This window comes from Periplaneta americana, chromosome 14 (genome assembly GCF_040183065.1).
Source record: "Periplaneta americana isolate PAMFEO1 chromosome 14, P.americana_PAMFEO1_priV1, whole genome shotgun sequence".
NCBI classification, from domain to species: Eukaryota; Metazoa; Arthropoda; class Insecta; order Blattodea; family Blattidae; genus Periplaneta; species Periplaneta americana.
In genome coordinates this window covers 87,880,192-87,905,864 of record NC_091130.1, presented here as the reverse complement: position 1 = coordinate 87,905,864, position 25,673 = coordinate 87,880,192, and the positions used below count along the sequence as shown (strand labels likewise).

Genomic DNA, 25,673 nt, shown 5'->3' with positions numbered 1-25,673 from the left:
GTTTGTATTAGGCAAGTGTTAATTCATGTTTTGGGAAGAAAAGTATACCCATTGGGACGTTTATGACACCCTTTTTGGCACTTCCTGTCTGGTACTGTATATTTATTGCTGTGCCATTAAAATTTACAACCCTAAACGTAAGCAGTTAAAACAAAGTTACAACACTATAGTTTTCTTTTTTGTTTATAATGGAATTCTATGATACTGAACTCAGTTTTAAACAACATTTAAGAGAGTTAAGATACCGTTAACCCCCGAGAACATCGCTAGAGTAGTCATGTTGGAAAAAGATGACCGCAGCTTATGTTATGTGGCTCATGTGTCGCATACATGGCTCCTTAGCTCTTGAAGAGTATCTGGATGGAGCATGTTGACGGACATTTCTTCCTAAAATGTCCCACAGATGATCAATTGGGTTAAGATCCAGACTGCGTGATGGCCATTGCATGAGTTGGATCCCTACTTCATTGAGGTACTGGAGGACGTATCGCGCCACGCAAGGACGTGTACTGTCCCGCATGAGCACGTAATTGTCACCAATAAATGATGCAAAAGCAAGAACATGTTGCCCAAGAGTTTCTTCAATGTAGCGATGGGCAGTAAGAGACCCATCTTCCACAAAACAAGATTCGTTCATGCAGTCAAACTGATGTCTGTCCACACCATCACTGAACCGCCCTGAAATGCTGTCCTTGATGAAAAGTTGCATGGAGAATACCTTTCTCCAGTCCTCCACACTCTTTCTCTTCCATCTGAGGATCTGAGGCAGAATTGGGACTCATCTGAGGACAAAACTGTTCCCCACTGTTTGTCAGCCCATTCCTGATGTTCCCTTGAAAATTGTAAGCGAGCTTGACGATGTTGTCTTGTAAGTTCTGAGCCAAGGGCAGATCTTCTGGATATCAGGCCAGCATCATGTAACCTCCTCCTCACAGTCCACTCACTGACATTCACATCTCGCACTTAGTCTAGTCGATTTCTGGCTTCGACCGCAGTGGTGTGGCAGTTACGCAGCACTTGAAGGCGCAAGAACTGGCCATCTATAGTAAGAAGTTGACCTTTCCCTACCATATCTCGGTCTTCGAGAATATGAACCAAGTTCCTTGTACCTTTGCACTGTACGTGAAACCGTCGACGGAGTTGTATGCAACCCCTGAGCCACATAACGTAAACTGCGGTCATCCTCTACCAACAGGACTGCTCTAGCGGCGTTCATGGGGCTTAACGCCATCTTAACCTTCTTACATGTTGTTGAAAACTGAGTTCAATATCACAGAATTCCATTATAACCAAAAAAAGAAAAGTGGAGTGTTGTAACTTTGTTTTAGCTGCTTGGGTTTAGAGTTGTAAATTTTAATGGCACAACAATAAATATACAGTACCAGACAGAAAGTGGCAAAGAGGGTGTCACAAACGACCCAATGGGTATACTTTTCTTCCCAAAACATGAATTAACACTTGCCTAACACAAACAGGTCCATAGAAGCACACAGAAATGTTATAATTTGTATTACAGATTGATATTTCAAATTTATTCAAGTGTTGCGTTTTTTTTGCTCGGCAGTGTAAAATAGCGGAACGTATCGACGCATAATTGTTATATCTGGAACTGCTCGAAAATTTAGAGTCAGATGGAGGCAATGTTAACTATTTAAGAAACGATAATTTGAAACTTTGAATGACACAAAAATTCACGAAAGGTACTGTGTCACGAAGATCATGGTACTCAAAATTTTAGAAGAAACTGATCATAGGTTAGAATATCATAAAAACAGCTGAGACAAAGCTGAAAACTAGTCAACTAGGTAACATACAATTGAGCTTTTATTTTAACACATGAAAGTGGTTATTATAACTACATACCTAAGAAATATTAGTAAATTAATACACAATGTGCATTCAAATATAACAAAATTTAATTGGTATATTAAAAAGGTAAAAGTATCCCCATAACATGCCATGTAGGCTCTTGTGGGGCATGGAGGTAGAGCCCCATGCTTTCCATGACCTCGGCACTAGAATGAGGTGGTGTGGTTGGCACCATGCTCTGACCGCCTTTTACACCCAGGAAAGACCTGGTACTCAGTTTTATAGGAGGCTGAGTGAACCTCAGGGCTGTTCTGAAAGTTTGGTAACGAGAAAAAATCCTGTCACCACCCGGGATTGAACCCCAGACCTTCCAGTCCGTAGCCAGCTGCTCTACCAACTGAGCTACCCGGCCGCCCAATTGATATATTAACTTTCATTTATTAGAATTATATTATAGCTAGCGATAAGATATGTTTGCACTGGCTTTAAAATAGAAGCGAAAGAACTGGATTCATGGAATTTATAATCGTTTTCTTTCCAAAGGAAATTTCATTTTCCAGCAGGATAACCACCCTGTGCACATCGCCATAAATGTTCAAAGACGGTTCACGGAAAGGCATGAAAAAGAGGAAGATTGACAAATATCGAGACAATCCACCTCAAAATCCAGATCAGTTGTGGGATCAAGTTCTGGGTACCTGGGAAGATCTTGCTGAGAACCAGAACTATTTCCGTGATCTGATGGACTCAATGCCCCGAAGATGCCAGGAAGTGACAGACACCAGTGGCATGTGGACGAAGTATTAGATCCACATGCGTATTTTTCTTTAATTTATTTGTTTATCTTTTTTGTATTTCGGGAAGAAAATTGATCTCCCAGTAGTTTTCTTAATTCTCCTAGTGGTGCCAGAGTTGCGAAATAATTCATTTCACTACAAAAAAAAAAAAAAAAAAGAAAAGAAAATGAAGAAAGGTAACATGTATAAAAATTAGTTACGTTAATAAAAAAAACAGTTCTCAGCGAGAATCGAATTTGGGTTCCAGGTTTGACAAGCCAGCGTGCTAATGACTGCTGCACCACAGAAGCGTGATGTATTAAGTGTTACGAGGCATATAATAGGTAGAAGTATACGGCTTGAAGTATACGGAGACAGCGCATATAAAAGTACTCGTGTAAATCGCGGCCAAAATTTAAACTTTTCCACTACCAAGAAACACAATAAAACTGTTTTCTAATGTTGTACACGATTAGCGATATAATAGACTGTGGTTTCGTATAAAGATGTTCTGATATAGTTATAAAAAATTAATAGATTGCATTTATTTATCCTAATGAGCCATTACTTACAGTTCATTAAATATTAAGAAAATTTGGTTGGTGAGCAGCTTACATTTTAGTGAATCGTTAAATATTTCAATGTTAAGTAGTTAATGTTTCATTTGAACTGATTTACTGAAGGTTGGTGAAACCGGCCCATAGACGTAGTTTTGCTAAAACTGGTAATGCTCAAATGTCACTGTGTGATGTGAGCTATTCCAAGTACATCATCGATTTAAAAATGTCATATTAATAGCATTACTGATACAAGAATAACATTCAATATACTATAATTATATAAACAAAGAATTAACACCGTGCACGTACAAACAACAGCTGTTTGTTTTGTTCCTTGAGGACTGCGGTGCGAATTAGCGTGCCACAGCTGCTTCCCAAGTGACGAAATGTGCAGTAGAAAACAATTGAGTCAACCGTCTGCTACACCATTAGATTCCCATCACAGTTTTTCACACCATCAATGTGTAACTGCAGAGTTTCCTGTTAATAGGAAAGATAATTGCCAACAGAGAAATTTTTTGAATGTTAATAGAAGATATTTTTCTCAATGTAATATTAATAAGTTTAATTTTGAATTGATACATATAAATTGGGAAAGTATATTTAATGAAGCTTATAACTTTCATTTTGACATGTTTGAAGAGTTTTTAGTACATTTTAGATCTTTTCAATCATTGTTTCTCTATATTAAGATTCAAGATGCCTATGAATGTAAGTGAATGTATTTCAAACCTCTAATATACTAAGAAATTGGAATATAATATAAAGAGCAAAGTTATGTATGCGTACTATTTTTAAATCTACTACAAGTGAATCGGCTAAATTAGCCTACATTAAAATTAATAATATTTACAAAACTGAAATTAGGAAAGCAAATGTAGCATATATCTCAAATTCTAAAAATTCATGCAAAGCTGCTTGGAATTTAATCAAATCAGAAACTTTATCTAATAATGCTGACGATGTAGAGACCGAAATATCTCCCAACCAATTTAATACTTATTTTGTTGAATTTACTGAGCAGATAAAGTCTCAAGTTCAGGATCAATTCAATTTAGAAAATATTAAAGGCCTCTAAGTGCATAAATGTAAATTTAGTGTGGAGAGAAGTACCTGTAGAAGAAGTTACTAGTATTGTTAAGAAAATGAAGAGTTCAAATAGTAAGGATTATTTTGATATGTCTTCTAAATTTTTAAAATATATTATTCACTAGCTAGAAACATCCGGCATTGCCCAGGTTTTAATTTTTGCTTTTGCTTTTAATTAAACTGGTTGTTAGACTTTTCAGAAATCTCGGAAACTCAACTATAGACAACCTCGTTCATAAAGATGATTCTTATATAGCGTCATTTACATGAATTAATGCCTACCAGGGTTAACTCACTTTAAAACAGCTGTAGATCAGGCACCGAGAATTGCATCATGAGCCTTGCGTTTAACTGTTTTTTAAATTTAATTATATAGGCTATATATTTTTATTTTTATTTATTTAATCTGGTGTAGTTAAGGCCACTAGACCATCTCTTCTACACCACCAGAAATAAAATAAAAATAATAGAAAAAGAATCAAACTATAAACAAAGTAAAACCAACGAATATATATATATATATATATATATATACAGATCTTACATTTCATCTCTGGTGGTCAATGACTGTTAAATTTTAAGTGGCTTATCTTATTCATGGGTATTAAAGTATTAAAAAGCATTACAAGCTTTCTGTCATCTCTTTTCCTCCCCACAGCAAATGTGACATTACACAGAGGCAGAGATAGAATAATATAAGATCTGTACCTTGACGTGAAGCTGTCCTGACACACATTTCACGTAATTTCATGACCATGCGTGCTTTCATTTGAACTTCAGAGAGAGCTGATGATAAATAGGGAATTCCCTTGTTAACAGTCTTAACCTGTTGGGGTGTCATCATCAGCAAAAATTTATCTCTCTACCGGTCATACCAAAGAATCAATATATACGTCATTTAATTTAATTTATATTCGAAAATTTTTTACTCCTTTGAGCCCTGTATGCCAGTTTTTTTTTAATGTGACTTGAGAAATTATATCTCAGAAATTAAGGACATATTAATTATATTATATCTTATTTTGTATACAAAATAAAGATACAATATATAAATTCCCAATGTCATTGTTTAACATAAATAATATTTTGGGATACATATATTTTATAAATTAAGACATTGTTCTTCCCACAATGCTTAACTGATTGGCAACGTGATTATACAGATAAGATCTCGCAGTAACACATTTTCGGACATGAACAACAATATTTTGTGAGACGTATAATTTATAATTAATATAGTGTTATTTTCAGTGGGATTACGTACATTCACATACTAACATTAGCAACATCATTGAATTGCTTTTTCGTATGTGTAAAATGTTTTGTTTTCCCCTCCTTTGCATAAATAAATATTTGTATATAAAATTACATATTAAATTATGTGGGTTCAAAGAATTCAAATATTCAGTTGGATAAAATACAGCCTGCTCATTATCTACAACTGTATCGAGAAACTCATAGTACGGTTCTGGACTGCAGAAAGATACTTATTGCATGAATTGTTTAAATTTTGGCCTTCATGATGTAGCAACAATGCTTTCGTGATTTTTCTTCCACGGCCTCGTGAAAGTTGATGTTGAATACAACAGACAATAATAAAAAATAGTTGACTGTAGAAGATTGTATTTAATATTATACATGAATGTTTGATCATATATAATTTTATTTTTTTAATTCATTTAACGTCCATTTGTCCCATTTTAATGTAGCTTATGTTCTTCTCCTGGTTATGAAGGTTAAATGTGCAAACTTTGGCAAATATCGATCAAAGCGTGTAGATTTGTATAGAGTACATACATACATAGCCACATTGACTTGTATATATAAGATATTAGGCCTACAGAGTGAGTCAGAACTTCCTCCACACTAGTGGAATAAGCAAGAGCACGCTAGATACAGAGAATGGAGTGGTACTACTGGCTGCGCTAGTGGAATAAATGAGAGCACGTTAGGTATGGAGAATGATTGTTGTTGTTTAGCCAACTGTCCGAAGACAGGTTTGAACTTCACAAGTGATAAGGCACCACTATTCAGGCAACTAGGCCAGGAGATAATGGGTTGTGACAGATCCTAAATATGGCAATAATAAATAAATAATATCGATATTCCAAAACACTTACCTACTCTACAGAAAATGTTGAAAATGTCGTCCATTTTCTTGAAGACATAGGTCTACCCACTTCACCTTATTTTCAAAAACCTTGATCGAAGTTTCCTGACTCAATGAATTCAAGAACTTTGTTACTGCATATTTTAATTCATATTTAGGAAGACCTAGGAAACGCTGCACAGTGTTTCCTAGAGGCATAAAAGCTGGCCAAAAATACTAAAAGCCACTTTAACACTTTTTTTTTTACCAATTTTTGGTACCAACTGAAAGATAATATCATATTAACCATATATCAGGTCTACTTGCTTATCTTAGGACAGTGTTTCTCAACTGATGGCTCGCGTTCCGCTGGGTATATTTAAACAGTGAAGTGGTAGACCCAGTTTTTTTCGGCCATAATAAAGGATATATATATATATATATATATATATATATATATATATATATATATATATATATATATTAGTATTCATTGAATTAATCTGTGCATTAAGTATTACAAACATTTTACGATTATGTTCATGACTGTTTAATAGTGACTTCTTAATGATTGTTACACGTTAAAGTAACTACACTGTTTATTATATTTATTACGGAGGCACTTAATAAATAATAAATTCTAAGTGAGCACGTACACAATACAGATTCAGAAACACTTTAGCACTTTAGTAGGGTAAAGAATGTTCAGTGATGGCTATTACTAGTATTGGTACTGTCCTCCCCTCCGAAAGTTGTGACTGCACTTGCAGTGGGCCTGAGCCGTCCCTTGTTTGTTTCAGAACTCAATAGGTTTATGACTTCCACATGTGGTATCCTTTTCTTGTATTTTGTTCGGTTCTCTTGGCGGAAGGATGTTATAAAAGGATCAGAGGTGGCAAGGAGTCGAATACATCCCGATTAGTGGCCTCCCTTGAAATCTTTCTGGCATACTGTTCACGAAATTGCTTAAGGTGTTTATACCTTGCTTCTTGTGCTTCTTCCGACACTTGTCCAATTGAATGGTAAATTTGCAAAACGACTTAAGTCCACATTTTGGGGGTTTTGAATTGAGAGCATGATTATGTCACTATGTACAAGGGTCATCGTTTAGTAACAGAATGACTTTAATCCACGACTTTTGTATAGTTTTCCTTAGCAGCAGGATGTTTGGTTAAGGGGTCTTAAGTTGTTTTGACTGTCAAATACTGAAGAAACTTACATAATATGTAATTTTAATTATACAATCAGCTGACAAAATATTTTTAATCTGTTGTCATTGGTAATTCTTCAGTTGAGAAAATTTATTACGTTTGAAAAACAGAGCATGAAAATGAAAAGCAATATGTTCAGTAATCGTGCTAAACTTGTAGCTGAAGTAGAAAGTATTGCAAAATGGAGCCAAGTTAAGTATCTAGACAGAGAGGATTTTCTTGCTGTCACATTTGACTACATGAAAAATGTATGCTTGCCTAAACACCAGTTCAGGATATGTACTACTATCGCCAGCTTACCGTCTCAGCTTTCTCTGTGCACAGCATGAAAACTAGTGAAATGTCCTTTTGTGTCTACCATGAGGGACAGGCCAAGAAACGTCTTAATGAGGTATGTAATTTTCTCCTGCACACTACTTCGATAACTATGTCACATCGAGTATATTAAAGAACTGTGGTTGTTTTGCAACAGTTGTCCGGGACAAAATAAGAACAGCACACTAATCAAATTTTTAATGGCAATAAGTGTTCAGAAACATTTCTTCAAAATCATACTTTTCTCCATCACGGGTCTGTGCTCGTGTGTTTAAAAATTGTTCAAATAATGTTCTTCAACAATTGCAATAAGATTATTTTATGATTTTGGTATAGGCTAAATACGTTTAGTTAAACATGTTTATGTGTCAATAACCTAATAATTATGATGCAGAATTGAAGTTAATTTGCAGAACAACTTAAGTCCTGAAGATAATTAAATTTTTTACAACCTGAAGAAGAGTACAAAAGTATGAATTTTTATACTAAAAACTTTTCTCTGACATATAAAAAATTATATTGTAACAATATATGGTTCAGCGAAGTCAAAAACAGTTTTCTTTAATTTTCTCAAAACTACTTCTAGGGACATAAGTCGTTTTGTAAATTCACCATTCAATTGGAAGTAATGCCTCGGAAATAATAGTCGAACCATGAATGTGTATTTTATGTACAGTGACAGGCATGGGATACCAAGAGTACAGTGAGACAAATAATCTGGCAGTCTCAGTTGAAAATTTTTCAAATTCATTTGTGTTTATTTCAGATGCACAGGATATGGTTTTAAGTACAATTCCACATTTGTGGATGAGATTTCTGTCAATGCAGGTTATTTCTGCACTTACTTTATTTTTGCAGCGGATGTTAAATTTTTTGCAATCTCTGCAGATTTTCTTAAATTTTGAGTTTTTCTACGCTTAGACCTACTACTGCTCCCTCCCAAACTTTGCCTGTGGTCCTCCTCTTTTCTGTAGAGTAGGTTTTATAGCATTTAAATCACATATAAACTCTTTACCTAACCACTGCTCGTTGTTTTTTAAAAAATCTATCACTCATCCTGTTAGATTTATCGATTCTGCGAAACAAACTCATGCAAAAACGAGAAACATGTCTTTCTAACAATTTAATTTGATCATGGGAGACTTCTAGACCGATTTTTGTAATAAGACACTGCAATACTACGTCTTTCTGTTTCTTACGACCACTTTTTTCCTTCTGTAAAGCATCAAACAATTCCTTCCTTTTGCAACGGTACTCCATTCTGAAACCAAAATAAATGACTAAAAATTTGTTATTTTTTACTTTTATAACTATTTGATAGCCAAATTGAACATAGTTTTGCTGTAGAGAAGAAATTAACTATACTGAGAATATTCGTATTTTAGACGATTAATTTGAAATACGCCAATACATATATTTATCTAAATTTTATCAAAAGGGGCAAATATGGGCAATTTTACCTTTCAAGATCATCAAGTAAACATGTCAGGCTACAGGTTGGTCAAGGAAATAACACGGGGCAACGTGAGGCAATTTTTGCTGGTCTGCATAAAGACCGAACATAAGGAATCACAAAATAAAATTTTATATAATATGATTATGATTCCTCAGTGAAGCATAATATACTTAATCATTATAATAATAACGTATTCTTAATTCAGAAACATAACTCTAACAATCCATAATAACATTTACCTGAAAATCAACCACAGAAGTACAAAAAATAATAATTGAAATTCTAATTGAAAAACACACAACCACAACACAGCAAAAACGACACTTCATGCACTACTTTCAAAGGTTCGAATTCAGCTGCGTAGAATTAGACCTGCTACGAGGGTGGATGTTTTATGACCGCCAGATCTTGGAGATAGTTGGGGTATATTGCAAACACCATAAAATTAAAAGTGAAAAAATCATTTTTGGCCAGCTTTTGAGCCTCTTGGAAACACTGTGCGCTGGCAAGAGACCGTAACAGATCCAATGGAGTCTAACACTTGAAGGATGATGATGATGTTGATGATGATGATGATGATGAATTCATCGATCATGGTAGGATTGTTTGGTACACTTTAGATTTAGCTGCTCTCCAAAAGAAATAGTCAGGGGGCATTAGATCGGGGGATCTCGGCGGCCACTTTCCTTGTAAAATTATTCTTTCACCGAAAACTTCTTCTAACATTTGCATAGATTGGTTAGATGTATGAGCTGTGGCACCATCTTGTTGAAAGAAACAGCTATTTAATTCAATTTCATTTAATTGCCCAATAAAAGGGAACAATATATCTGAGCAATAAACTCCATAGTTTACTTTGTCGTTAAAAAAAATTGGTCCTCTAATGCATGTTCGTGATATGGCACACCATACCCCAATTTTCTGGGAGTGCAATGGTGTTTTGTATATTGCATAAGGATTTTCGCAGGACCAGATCCGTGTATTCTGGGAATTTACGTAACCTGAAAGATGAAACCAAGCTTTGTCTGTAAAGAATGTCCTGTCTAACACGTCAACACCATGACAACGAATAAATCTTTGAAACCAAACACAATAATTTAGTCTTTTCTCATCTGTGGGTTTTAGTTCATGCACTATCAATACCTTGTACGGCCGTAATCCTAGTTCATTCTTTAATGTTCTACACGCACTGGAATAAGATATGTCAGTTTGCTGTGCCAATTTTCTAACCGATTTGTTAGGGCTTTTAAGCATTCGATCAGAAATATCTAACAGTTTGTCTTTCGTTAAAACTGTGGGTCTCCACGCTATGGAGCATCTTGCACAGAGCCTGTCTGGCGAAATTTATTTACCAGATTGCGCACTGTATTCTGATGAGGTAAATTAGAGTTTGGGAAACGTTCTCTAAACTTCTGTTTCACTTTTTCAGTGTATTTGCCACCTTCTCGAAACACATATTCCACTAGCCTCAGCATCAAGAAATATATCTAGTAGTGGTAATTCAAGTAGGATGTCTAGTGCAGCTCTAGAAGTGCTTTTGAAAGCTTCCATAGTGCATAACCAGACAGGTCTTTATAGGCATGGCAGTTTCGTTGCTATTGTGGACTGTGTTGCCTTTGGCCACCATACCATAGTTTAGTTGTGTCCTGATAGCCATGACAGATCTGTGGCTTTAAGCCCCATAAATCCCCAACTGAGTATCTACTTGTCACGAGTAACCATTTTATTTGTGGGTAATGTTCTTTTAATGTGGGCATTCCAGGTCCACTTCATATGCAGGGTGATCCCAAGATATTTGACAATTTTTAAATCCCAACATTAGAATAAGCAATACTTAAGTTTTCAAAAACACGTTTCTTTTTCTTGGAAATGGAATAATAACTGTTTTTGAGTGTTTAATCTCAAGTCCTTACCTCATGCATTACTTCTTAATTTCTTTCAGTTCATCATTCATACTGTCTGTGAGTGTCAAGGGGAATTTTCCCACAGTGAGCAGGACTATATCATTTGCATAGCCCTGTAAATAGTATCCATTCTTGTTCATGTTCACAAAAATATCATTCACCACAAGGCTCCATAGCAGGGGTATAAAATTCTACCCCATGGGCATCCTTAAGTGCCAGTGATCTCCTGTATTTACCCAAGAAGTTTGCTTGAATATTTCTGTGCCACACCATGGAGTTGATCAATTTGCGAGCAATCTTCCATATCTCTTTTGCATACAGTTTTAGTCACAGATGAGTAGGATGCTCCTTTAATGTCTAAGAATGCATCTAATACAATTTTCTTCCTTCTAGAGTATCCTTGATTCTACAAGATTGTGTAATGTTAATTCACAGAACTTTTCAGGTTGGTAAGCATGCTGATTTTGATGAAGAGGTGATCCAACAACATACTTTTCCGAACATGTCTTCCCACCAGTCATTCCATTGTCTTTAGTAGAAAAGACGATAGGCTGATAACATTGGCATATTGTGAATGTTCATGCTTATGAATGAGGACTACTCTATGTCTCCAGGGTTGTGGAATATAGGTAAAAGCTAAGCTTGGTCTGAATAAAAAACAGAGAATTTTATAGAGGGATTCAGGTTCTTTCTGTAGCAAGGCAGGAAGAATGTCATCATCCTCAGGTGTCATATGAGCTGAATTTATTTACTGCCCATTATGCCAGTCTCCAGTTCTCTGAAGATGTCCTTGGCCACGACTTTTCTTCATTATGATATTTTCACTAAATTTACAGCCAGGAAGTGCACCTTAAAAATAATGGTAAGTGTTCCTTTTGGTGTATTCTCCAGTGAGTTCGATTAATGAACCTACAGTACTTATTGTTCTGTATACCATGACCTGGATTCGAGATGCTACTCTCAGGCTATTTATTTCCTGACAAATTCATCCTAGAAGTTTTTTTGGATTTATGTACTGTACAGCTTTGTTGCAATGTGTAAGAGTTTCATAAAATTTTCTCCAGTTTTCATTCCATTTTGCTTTATCGTGCAGTCATCATACTTTGCCCTTTTCTTCCTCAGGATCTTTTGAGCACCATTTCACCTTCCTTCATTCAGACTTTAATTCAGTATTCCAATACAGGCGAAGAGAATTTAATGTGGGAGAGAAAATAATGTTTAAAAAATTACTAGATACTCCTTGGCCTCCAGGTAGGCCTATTATAATGAACACTGGTGGAGTCCGTAACTTGTATCTAGTAAAAGGGAAAGGAGGAATATGTAGGTGGAATGAAATTCATGTTACTCCTCGAAAGGATAGGTGTTAACTCCTATCCAGTGATCAATCCAAATGATGCTTGTTCTTGTACAACTAAATCAGGAAGCAGTCCAAACAATGCTTGTTCTAGTGGTCAGTTTGATACTATTTCAAAAAGAGGAACAATAACTAAAACTAGATCAGAAAGAGTTGTTCAGTGTTCAAGATTATTAGATTAGGAATGTAAATATATTTTTACTTATATATTGTTTAAATATATTTAGTATTGTTCTTGTTCTCCTTTAATCGCAGAAAAAAAGGAAGGTGTTGTAATGTTTGGTTGTTATGTATTTTGATGATTGTTAGAATTATGATATGGAATAGAGTTTATATGAAAATTGTTCTCCTTATTAAAGTTATTTGAATATAAACAACTACAAAACAGAACCAATTTTTAGAAAAAGTGCAGTATAAATTAAAAATCGTTCTGGTATCAAATGACAATGTGCAGTATTTTAAATTCGCACTAATTACTTGATGTGACTCAAGAGAAGTTTTGCTTGATATGAACATTGTTTCGGGAAAAGGAAAAGAAAATTCACTTTTGAAGCATTTCAAAATGCCTCATTGTACATTGCAACACAGCAGATGATAAAGATGAACACAACAACTAATATTCATCTGAATACTCATCACATTGTGTATTGTGCCATTCTAATCTATATAGGGTTTTGGTTCAGTTGTACTGTATGTTGCATAAAGAACTACCAATAGTCACAATTTCAATTCAATCATAAATCAATTCAGATGTTCTGCACAGTGCAGGTTTTGTATTTCATCTAACTGTACTCCGTCTTCATACCTGAAACCTGCGTTTGTTACATCTTAATGCTAAGCACAGCTTACAGTCAGTTACATTGTATGGTTGGTGTGCAGGCAACTTTGCGTCCATGGTAGCATGTTTCACCTCTGGTCATAGTATAAAGAAGATGCAATAGGGCATTAGAATTATGGTTTATTTAACAACGCTCACAACTGCAGAAGTTATATCGTCATTGCCTGTGTGCCAGAATTTTGTCCCGCAGGAGTTCTTTTACATGCCAGTAAATCTACCGACATGAGCCACACACTTAAATGCCATCGAACCCGCAACCTCGAGCATAGAAGGCCACCACTATACCAACTACACTATCGAGGGCGACGATACAGTAGGGACAGCTAGCATATTTCGCAAGAACGAATTCTGAGTTTGTGTGTCACGAAACTGAGTAGAATATCTGGAACCTCCACCAGATAGTTCTGTACCTATATAAGAAATGAAGGGTACAAGGGAAAAACGAACACTGTCACAATTCCTTTAACGTTGATGTTGTTATCTAATTCACTGTATTACTACAAACTTTAGTGTTATTTTTACCAAAAGTGGTAAAGAAGAATTAAAACCACGAATACACTCATCATTTCCTTCTTTTCAAGTAGAAAAACTAATCAATTTTGCAGTGATATACTGAAATAGATCATTATCTCACCCTTCATGGAAATGTGACATTGTTCATTTTTCCCGTGTACCCTTCAAATGTGAGAAGGGTGGCATAATTTAATATTAAATGAGAACATTTATTACTCATTTTTTAACAATTTGAAAGACATGGGGCAAAGGAATGGCAACATAGCCATAATAATAATTATTTCCATATGTAAACATTATGAAAATATTCACTAATTGATGTTAACATTCAAGTAACTGATTGATGCTTATGTTAGTAATACTGAACCATGAGCTGCAAAGATCATGGTGTTCATTTCAGTGAAGTGTGGACGTCAACAATGGATATAATTGACATAATCCTCTTGGTTGCTAATAACATTATAATTTATTAGTGATGGATATTATTTCGTGCCAGTAACAAGATAGTAGTTTAGTTTTGTGACAGTCATTCTTTCCATCAATTTTTGCCATTACTGAGATTAGTGATACAGGCCTATAGCTCTCTAGCAATTCCAGTGATTTGTCTTTTTTCTTTATTGGTATGACCACTGCTTTTTCCACATGAGTGGTATGCTATGCTGATTATTCCAAATTAAGTTATATATTTTAAGTAATTGAACTTTTGCTTTGATGCTTAGGTTTATTAGGAATTCTTCATGGATTTGATTGAGACCTGTACATTTTCTTTTCTTTATTGATAACTAGCTGTACTGTGCGCTCCGCTGCACCTGTTAGAAATAAATATAAAGTAATTACATAATTAAAATAGGACGTTTGATCCAGGGAACATTCGTGTTTTATAGAAGGATAAATCGTTTAATATGTTACTTAATTTAAATTGTATTTAAATAATTAAAATGCGATCATTTTGGTCCAGAAAGCACTCATTTGGTGCAATGACAATTCCTTTAACATGTTTCTTAATTGTTATTACATGGAACCATAGTTTAATGAACATTGACATCATTTAGATTTAATGTGTATACTTTATTTTACTTGCTATATGTTTCCATTGAATTATGGTAATAACTTAATTTTAACCCTTGTTGTTTTCTACGTATTCAGTAAATGGCGCTTGGCCCACTATGGTTCTGAACCCTTCAAACAACTTAAATTATATTATATTATATAGTATTATCTTATATTACAGTACATTATATTATATTATATTACATTATATTATATTACATTACATTATTATATCAGACGTTACTGTAATAACATTATAGTATTATGTCCATCTAGAAAAACTACACTTTCCAATGGTGAAATAATAATTAATTATACAAATCGGTTAATTTAGCTTCCGATATTACTTCATACGAACACAGAAACATTCTCTGTAGGCTATCTTTCATAGCTTTCGATTGTTGTTGTCCAAGGCCCCTTATAGACCAAGTCATTTGTTTTTTTATTTTGTTACACGGCCTTAGATGGCAGTTATTTAATTTTAAAACTCATTTATCTCATTAAATATCAGTCCCATCAACATTTTTCAAAGAATAAAACTTATCGCAAATGATTTTTAAAGAAACTTTTGTTATGTAACATTTTTCACAAAAATCAATAATACGCGAGATATTTCGATTTATTTAATTCAGGTCCCCTTATAACCCCCCTTTTAAATAATGTATTTAAAATCTAAGTTACAACGAACTTAATTTATATTCCAATTTTCATCGAAATCCGTTCAGCCATTATCGCGTGAAAAGGTAACAAACATACAGACAGACATACAAACAAAAATTAAAAAAAAGCGATTTTCGGTTTCAGGGTGGTTAATTACATATGTTAGGACCAATTATTTTTGGAAAATCGAAAATTACCAGAAAAATTTCGGCTACAAATTTATTATTAGTATAGATGGTGCTTAATTCATTTCTGCTAGAGAGAAGTGTTCATTAAACAATTCTCACTGTTGTTTACTTTCATGATTTTTTATTACTCTGGTTAAGTGTATGCTTGTCTTGATGCTTGGTTTTTGTATTCTGTGTGTGTTTATGTAAAAACTGTTGAATTTTTCAGCTATAGTTTTGGGATGTGTATATTCTTTGTTGCTAAGGATTACAGGATTTTGAACTTTCCCTTCTCTATTGTTGAGTTTATTGATGTATTTATGAACTTTACAACTGTTATTCCTGTAGTCAAGTGCTGTTGTAGGTCATTCGTTGTCTTGTGAAACTAAATGGTTGCGTGTGCCATAGCATATAGTAAAAACCTTATGGTGGGGGTAAGTGGAGCTCACTTGCTACGAATAGGAGCATAGCAAGGGAGAGACTCTTCTCAGTCCACATTCTTCTTCCCTTGATGCGCAGGTAAGTTTCATGAGATACTGAATGGCCTATATAAAGTTTATAAAGGAAATCTGCTAAAGTGGAGAATTAGGTACAGCAGCTTTCAACTGTGCCATTTTGATGAGAGCCAATTGTAACTAAGTACACGATGGCACCATCATATGGATGTCGTTGCCAGCAGAAATTTCATTATTCTTTTCCTCCATTTTTAATATAAGAGATAGTGCCACTGTTTGCTATAAGGTTAGATAGGGTTTGATGAGGAGATATATTAGTATCAATTAGACACACTGTTAAGTGTTAAGGTTAGATAGGGTTTGGTGAAGGGATATATTAGTGACAAGTGTTTCGCGCAAAAATGGCACAAATGAATGTTCCCTCCATTATCCCTTTGATATATTTTCGTTTCTCAAATTAGTCGATTTCAACGAAATTCCGTGACCCACATCATATTTCTCCTTCATTTTGCTGTGATATATCTTCGAAAACATGCATTTTCTTTTTGTCCATTACAAATTCCCCGTTATACTCTGTAAATCGTGCACTTAACTAGTTCAGTAAACTCTTAAAGAATATAGCCATGCATTTTGCTAGCAATATGTCGATTCTTTTTTGTTTGACATTGCTTGGTATGTCCTGGTGACTAGTGGCGAGCGTAGTTGCTGTACTGTGTGAATTATCCACTTGCCCCAGGATATCTTTGTAGATGCTCGGATCTCTGCTGATAGCTTAGCATTCTTCATTCTCCATCTCTGGACCAAGTTTGGATCTTTTGTTTTGTCTGTTTCGTGTTGTCTGTTTCCTTTCTAATATCTCGTTCTTTTTTTTTTTTTTTTTTAGAACTGTTAGTTCCTTATTTCAGAACCATTTGTATTTCTTGTTTATGCCTTTAGGAATAAAATTCTTTGCTGCTTTGATAATAGTTTATCTCTCATATTAGTTGCTGTGGATCTTTTTCTATATTTAGTTGCCACAGTTTACAGCAGAATGCCAGAGATAGCAGTCGCATGTGCACAACTCGCTAACACAGTATAAAGGCTATTGGCCTGAGGAAGAAGCAAAGAATACAATACTAACGAGAAGTACGAAAGAGGACAGTGGACATATTTCAACTTTGGAGAGGGAAGCAACAAGAAGACAACAGAGAGTCGATGTTAGCTACGTAAGCAGAGGGAAGGAGCAGGAATGGAGGAAAAAAATCATCCCAACTTCAAGGATGGCTCAAGTGATTGTCGCAGATCAACATATGGTATCAGGAGTGAATAGTAATGAGTTCAGGAACCCACATACTGACATACGAGGTAGTGTAAAGATGATGACATGACAAGGAGAAGAAAACAGTAACATGATCATGCAGCATAAGCAGATTCCTAGTCTACATACGATGGCAGTAAAGTTAGCGCACTCCAGAAGAAATGCTGACAATAACGGAACAAGAAATACAGGCGCTAGAAAAAAGGCGAGTGGGGATAAAAAGAGAAACCAAGAGTCAGGAAGTGATAGAGAAGGAAGTCGTGAAAAGAATAAGGGTGCGAGTGTAAGTGGAAATCTAGTATATGAAAGTGAAAGCGTGGGGGGAAAAATATAAAATAGGAATAGAAGAAGAAATAAATAGGAAGAAAGAGATAGAAATAAGGTAGATACGAACAGTAAAGAAAGGTCAGAACCTGCGACAGCTGAGTATATAGCAGAGGTATTAGATATGATTAAAAGATGTGGAGATGCTATCAAAAAGTGCAAGTAAAGTGAAACTGTAAAAGATCGAGAAGTATAGGGAAGAGAGGAAGTGTATAATCAGATGTGTAGAGATAAAATATAACTATTTATAGGAAGTGAGAATAGAGAGAAAGGATTAGGTATAAGTGGAATAGTGAGAAAGTGAAAGTGAGCGCAAATAGGAATGAGTGAAAAAGTGAAAAAAAAGGTTAAGAGAAGTGAACAAGTGACAGCATAAAATTAGTACTAACATTTGAACTTTGGAACAGTAAATGAATGTAAGAGAAAGATAGGAGAAAAGGTCAAAGAACAAATAGGACAAATAATTCAATATGATAATTTATAGAGAAAAAGTGAAATTGAGATTTTAGTGAATAGTAGTTAGAGGAAAAAGGGGGTTTGAAAGGCGTATATAATATTAGATATATTAGGATTAATGAACAAATAGAGAATAGCGAATGAAATATAGGAGAAATACTGAAGGATAGATTAGACCAAGTAATAAAAAGGTACGTAGTGTAAATGGGAGTATTTGTGTAGACGTGTACTGCAAATAATATGTTATTGTAATAATATGTTAATGGTGGCACCGGATACAGAGAAATGTGAGGTACACCATTACATGCAAAGAAGTGCTGTGACGAAATATATCATATCATATCATATATCGTGTCGTGTCGTGTCGTATATTTAGTTGCATAAGTTGATGATAGCTGTATTTATTCCAGTTTGCTTTCTTAAAATTCCATCTTTTTAGTTTTGGCGTGGATGCTTTCAGCTGAGAATTTGTCTGTATTACTGTTTCTGTTAGGATAACTCTGTATCCACTTCCTTCATCTTAGGCAGTTTTCTTGCAAGTATCTTCAACTATGTCTGACGAGGCAGTTACTGCATTGGGGTTACTAGAGTCTCCTCTGTAGTGTATATATGTTTTGGGATCATTTGGGTTGTTGTATAATAATTCCATGTTATTGGATTGAATGAACTCTTCAGTGGTTTTACCTACTGTATTGTCATTGGTATAGTCCCATTTGGCTAATGACTGTTCTGATCACCTAGTATTAACTATCTCTTTTTGTTCCCGTAATGTCAAGATTTAATAGATCCTTATTCGGTGGGCTATATATTCCATAGACTGTAAATTTCCTATTTATTTTCCAGGTTTCTACTTTTATTATTTCTGCCATGTCTATAGCGCTCATGGTTTTGACTACATGAAAATTATGTGTTGAAGTATTTTACTCCAGCTATTATTCCACTTGCAATTTGTCTCCTTTGTGGAGGAAATGCATGGAATATTGGTTGTTAAATATCTTTACATGTCAAAAATACTCTCTTGCCTCAGCACTTGGAAGATATATCGAAGCAAAACTGTTGTGATCCTCATTTGACTCAAAGAGCTTGTAAATTAGTACTAGTATATAGAGATGGGTTTTGGTGGGAAAACTGGCAATGGTAAGGGAAATGCCCAAACAGTTTTGGTATGATTGGTAAAGCAGTGAATAATTTCCTGGTATCACAATGAGAAAGAAAGGACAGGAGTTTTGGTAGTAACATGATGTCACAGTGTAACTGAACCTCTACAGTCTCTGTGTATGTAATTTCATAGCAGAGAAAAAACCACGGGAAATTAAGTTAATCCTGAAACCATAACATTTTATAGTAATCTTTACCGTATATTTCCGCAGGTAAGAGGAGGAATAAATTTCGAATGCAATATTATGGTTTTAGCTTATATTTGTCCTTTAAGACAATCCCCAAGCTATCAATTGTTATGGGAAAAAGTTAAAGTGGAAACAGTGAATAAAATCTTTCAAAAACTGCAGAATTTTTTACACTATGGATGGCACAGAGGACGATTTGTTATGGAATAATGATGAGGGATGATAAAGTAGAAACCAACTTGCCACATTCAGAATGGGACCCACATGACGATGCTGTCAACAGTGAAAGCCAGAACATACCCTATTTGACAAGCTCTTTGCCTCGGACAACGAATGTGGTTTGTTGTATAATAATAATAATAATAATAATAATAATAATAATAATAATAATAATAATAATAATAATAATGTTTTATTTTCGCTGGCAGAGTTAAGGCCATAAGGCCTTCTCTTCCACTCAACCAGCCTTAATCAATACAATACATATTTATATTAAAAATATTTACACTACACTTAAAAGGTACTCCAGTAATATTCTTCAGTTTTAACGACTAGTAGACTACATATTTATTTAAATATAGATAAACCTATAAGGTAAAGTAGTAACTTAATTTATGAGCTAATTTAATTCAATCAATTATAATTAATTTAATATTTGAGATAGCTAGTATATATATATATATATATATATATATATATATATATATATATATATATATATAAATTTAAAATATATTTCTATAATGAGAATATTAATGTAATTGCCATTAGAGGTTTTGTAAATCTATTTAGAGAAATTAATGATAATAAGAATGGACAGATGTTAGTTTCATTATAAGTAACAAATATTAATCAGCATTTAATCTGTTAAGTAAGAATTTATGTAATTTTGACCTAAATGAAGTTATTGTCCAACAACCCCTTACATCACTCGGAAGTGAGTTCCAATTTCTAGCAACTGAAACTGTATAAGATGAAGAATATAAAGATGTCTTGTGGTAGGGTATAATGAGTAAATTGTTATGATGAGATCTTGTACTTAGCTGATGATATGCGGATAAATTTTGAAAACGAGAAGCCAAATAGATTGGGGTAGCGGTGCGCAGAATTTGAAATAAGAGAACAAGAGAATGCAGGGCTCGTCGATGCTTAGCCTTAGCCAAGACAGAGTTTGGGAAGATGGGGAAACATGATCATACTTACGAATATTACAAATATAACAGACGCACCCATTATGCACACATTGTAGCCTGCTGCTCAAATTTGCATTTAGGTTACTTAATATAATATCGCAGTGGTCAAAGTGTGGCATCACGAGTGTTTGTACAAGGATTAATTTTAATTTATCAGGAAGAAAGTGCTTCAGTCGCTTTAATGAGTGAATAATAGAAAATATTTTTTTGGAAGTGTGATTCACTTGTTCATTCCATTCCAGGTGACAATCCATATACATACCAAGGTTCTTCACAGTCGAGCTGTATGGAATAGTGGTATTATTTACAATTATCGGTGGCAAATTTTGTTTGTCACACTTCGATCTTTGATGTTCTATTAAGATTGCCTGCGATTTACTTGCATTTAAATTAAGTCCGTGCGTTTTCGACCATATGGATATTGAATTCAAGTCATCATTAACTTTAGTTATAGCGTCATTTATGTAGTTAGGTCGAGTATGCAGATAGATTTGTATGTCGTCAGCATAAATATGGTGTCGGCAGGATGTTAGATTAGAAGAAATATCATTAATATAAATAGAAAATAGTAAAGGTCCTAGGACAGAGCCTTGTGGTATGCCAGTCTTCGTGGTACGCCAAGAGGAATAACGATTATTAATAGACACGCACTGTTGGCGTTCACGAAGATGGGAGTCCATCCATGCTAAGGCATTATCAGAAAAATGCAGTGCTTTTAATTTTGCAATTAGTAAGTCAACATCTACAGTGTCGAAGGCTTTGGAGTAGTCTGAAAGTGTTAGTATTGTGATCTGTCCTTTGTCTAAAGCTTCACGTATATCCTCAGTCACTTTAAGCAGTACAGTCGATGTGCTGTGTCCCGTTCTGAAGCCTGATTGGTAAGGGTCAAGAATATTGTGAGTATTGAGGTAATCTGTCAATTGTTTGTGCACAATTCGTTCCAAAGCTTTTGAGAGAACAGGAAGAATACTAATTGGTCTATAGTCATTAGGTGTTACAGGTAGCTTAATTTTAGGAAGGGGACGAACAATAGCCTTTTTCCATAAGTCTGGATAATGTGAAGTCATTATGGATGCATTGAATATATGGGTTAGTGTCGGAAGAATTATGTCCATAATTTTGTTCAGAAGTTTTATATTTATATTGTCTACTCCTTGTGATTTTGACTTGATGCGCTTTAGTGCTGATTTTACGTCAGAAGGTGTTATGTAGGAAAAGAAGAACTTGTCTTGTGCTGGGGCGGGTGCAGAGATTAATTCATTAATAGTCAATATATATATATATATATATATATATATATATATATATATATATATAAAGGACAGTGGTTTTAATACTGGTTTTAGTGTAGAATTTTAAGGTCTTTTTTTTTATATCTGCCATATAAGACGACCTCCAGTTATTTTTTTTATGATTCAACTATTATCTTGGGAAATATATAATACAGTGAAACCTCGTTTATCTGGACTGACTGGGACCAAAAGTCATCCAGATTAACGATAATCCGGAAATAAAGGAGAAGAATCGAATACACATTATGTACTGTACTATATGGCCCTATTTATATTTATATCCATCAGAGAAAATTATAAAGTACTGTATAAAAACACTGCTAGCTTCATTAAAATAATTATTAAGTTGCTTTTGCGTCAATTTCAAATTACTGTTACATGCAGCATGATTGAGCAGGTATTTTACAACCATGAGTTCGGTTGATGTTTCAGTCTGGCATTCCAAATAAGCCAAAACTTTGTCCAGCTGAGTTGTTTCCTCAATATGAGACATAACATCTTGTAATTTACACCAGCCTCGTTTCCAGACCAACACTACCGTCATCTATATCTTCAGAGGTACAAGGGGTGATAATTTCGTCATCCGTAATTGTGCCGTAGCCACCATCATTGTCTATTTCTAACCAGGCATTTATTTCAGTAAGATCTACGTCTGAACGACCGGGAATGTTCGCAAATGTTTGAACAAGCTCTGAAGCGTGGCATCATCACAAACTTCTTCATTTGAAGTACAAATTTTATCAGTAGAATAGCAAATATTGGGCGATATCTTTTTCTAAGACTTCTTAATTGTCAACTCAGCAACATGATCCCAAGCAGCGCAACCATGTAAATATCGTTCACATTCACTGATTTCAAATGCGGAATCACACTATTTTCCCCTCTCCTTAGATCAACTTGCTCAGTAGCTGTCTCTTGTACACATGCTTGATGTTCCCCAACACACCTTGATCCATCAGCTGCAACAATGCATACTTTTAAAGAACTGATGGTGGTCGGCAATCTGATGGTCTTCAGTACAGTCCGAAACAAAAAAATGACAAATATAAAAAAATCGATGTGGATAAACCGGAGATCCAGATTAATGAGGGTCGGATGAACGAGGTTCTACTGTATATCAAAATGATCAGCAGCAAGACTTTATGAATATTCAAACATACACATAAGGAGAAATATTTTCTTTGACTACACTATTTTGAGGATTACTATTAAGGTTTTCTTAATTACATCTTTAAATAACAACACAAAGGGATAGAATGCAATCATTTACTACTTCATAGTATTACCTAAAAGAAACACTTCAGTTTTTCTTATTTATTTTTTCTGTGTGATGGTCATCGCTCATTTGATTCATTTACATAATGTATTCGTTAATTTTTTATGGTATTAAGATAACTAAAATTGTTTAAATATCTTTTAAGAAAGAAGCAAAATGCTTCTACTGCAGTCAAATGAAACCCTATCAGCTTCCTTGCATGCCATACATCGATTAATTTACATGGACCATCCTCATCCTTTACCACGGGTGTTTCAATTGACTGCAATGGCGGGGTTTTGAACATGCGATCTTAAGTTAGTCATGTTGGCCACTTGTAACTGATATGCCTTGACGGGACTAGTTTCTTCGAAGTATTTTCAAATCAATATGATTCCATGTGTGAAATAGTCGTTCATTACATTTCATGACATGAAATGGATGGAAAGAATGACATGCAAATCGGAAAATATTCATCCAGTTTTTTTTTCTTCATAGAATAAATATGTTTATCCTAAAATTATTGAAAATGTCACTTTGTTATAATGATTATACGTTTAAATTTATCTTAATTAAAATATATCTGCAAAGGAAATCTAAAATACGTTTTCTCCCTTGAAAGTTTTAGTAAAATGCTAGTGAAGAAACAAGTTGGGTTCACTTTGGTTATATAAAAGTACAGTTCGACAACAGCACCAAGCAAGAGAACCTTGTAACAGACATCCAATTGCTTATAAACTGCGTACTAAATCTCTTAGAGCAAAAGAGATGCAGGTGAATTCTCAGTGCCTATCTCTGTAGTATGCAAACTCTTTGGTCTCTGCAAGGACGTTGACATTGTAGAATCATTGTTTAAACATGTTATCAAGTACTAATATCGTGACTGGGACAATTTCATTGAACTCATTAGATTTCGAGACATTTGGCGATCAAATGTCATTCATTTTCTAGATTATCTTCCTGAGATTCGTGTTTTCAAACACTTTGCGTATTTAATTTTTAATACTAAAAAATCATATCTATACCAATCTCAATGAATTGGAAGAAATACAGATAAAGTATTCTCTAAGTTCGAGTTATTTTATCTTTTGTTTATGAATTTTGTACCGTACCACTGTCTTATTGTTTTTCTAAGGATTGGTGGTAAGTAATTTTGAACTAAATTTCCAGAAGAATTAGTATAAATTTTAATCTACATCCAAATAATTATAAACCATTTAATTTGATGTTATAGGGACTGCAGCTCCAAAATCCATAACCAAACCGAAAATCCAAGTGGCAGCACCACTAGGAAACACTCCAAATTCTGCCATCAAAGTTGAAACTAACGATGTGTCTGCAAGCATGAAGAGAAAAAGAGATGATGAAGATTACGATATACTTGAGTGATAAGAATCGAATTGTAACATACTGTAAGTGTTTATAACATTAAGACCAGACAATACAAATATATACCAGTTATTTACTTTCATTTTTTTTTTTTCATGTGCCTTGCTAGATTTAAGGTGTTGCTGCTATTTTCAGGAATTGTCATTTCAGTAGTGTATTTCATCCTAGAAGTTCTAATGTGTTAGTGTTTCAGTGTCATGTTACAGTATCATGATGATTTCTGTGTTGATAGTGAGTTATGTAACAATGATAGGAAAAAAGGAATATACTGTACATATTGAAGAAAGTGCCTTCCTACCCAGTGCTTTAGTTGAAAAATACTTTTTGGGGGTACTCAGTATGTCCCATATCACCTCATACTGAATGTCACTACTGGGTTGACATTTTCTACAAGACATTTCTTCTGCTGTCCTCTTGCCTCCTTGTAACCACGATCTGATATATGGAACTGGATCAGAACCAGCAAGCAGTGATCCTACGCACTTTATGAAGACAAAATTACTCACTCATTATACATGAAGACTGTTCCTTTTCTTCGTCATCATCACTTCATTCATTGCACTGAATGATCTTTTGCACTCTGAAGTGGACACTGGAATTGAATGTACTACATGCATAAGCGCCTTCAAATTACAGGGCGTCACATTTATTTCTATGAATTCTCTGAAAGCATTTATATATTTCTGCTTGTTTGTTAGCTGAAAAATGTCACATAAATTGTTTACAGTTTTGTCACCTTTGGTTATGTCTGTTTCTTCCATCCAGTCTACTGTAAACACAATTTTCAAATCTGTGAAAAGTGATTCCAATTCTTCATCAGCTTTGGTTTCTAAACAAGTAAGATGAGAAGACTGACTTAAATTATGTACTGACCT

General features: G+C 34.5%; 1 protein-coding gene across 1 annotated transcript in view; it reads left to right on the top strand.

The window, feature by feature from the left end:
* Taf9 (TBP-associated factor 9) overlaps positions 1 to 24,880 on the top strand; it is a 177,151-nt gene extending 152,271 nt beyond the window's left edge. The window contains exon 6 of the mRNA XM_069845708.1: positions 24,644 to 24,880. Coding sequence (XP_069701809.1) covers positions 24,644 to 24,798 — 155 coding nt within the window. The 3' untranslated portion in view covers positions 24,799 to 24,880. The remainder of the gene's footprint in view (positions 1 to 24,643) is intronic.
* The last annotated feature ends 793 nt before the right edge of the window (positions 24,881 to 25,673 follow it).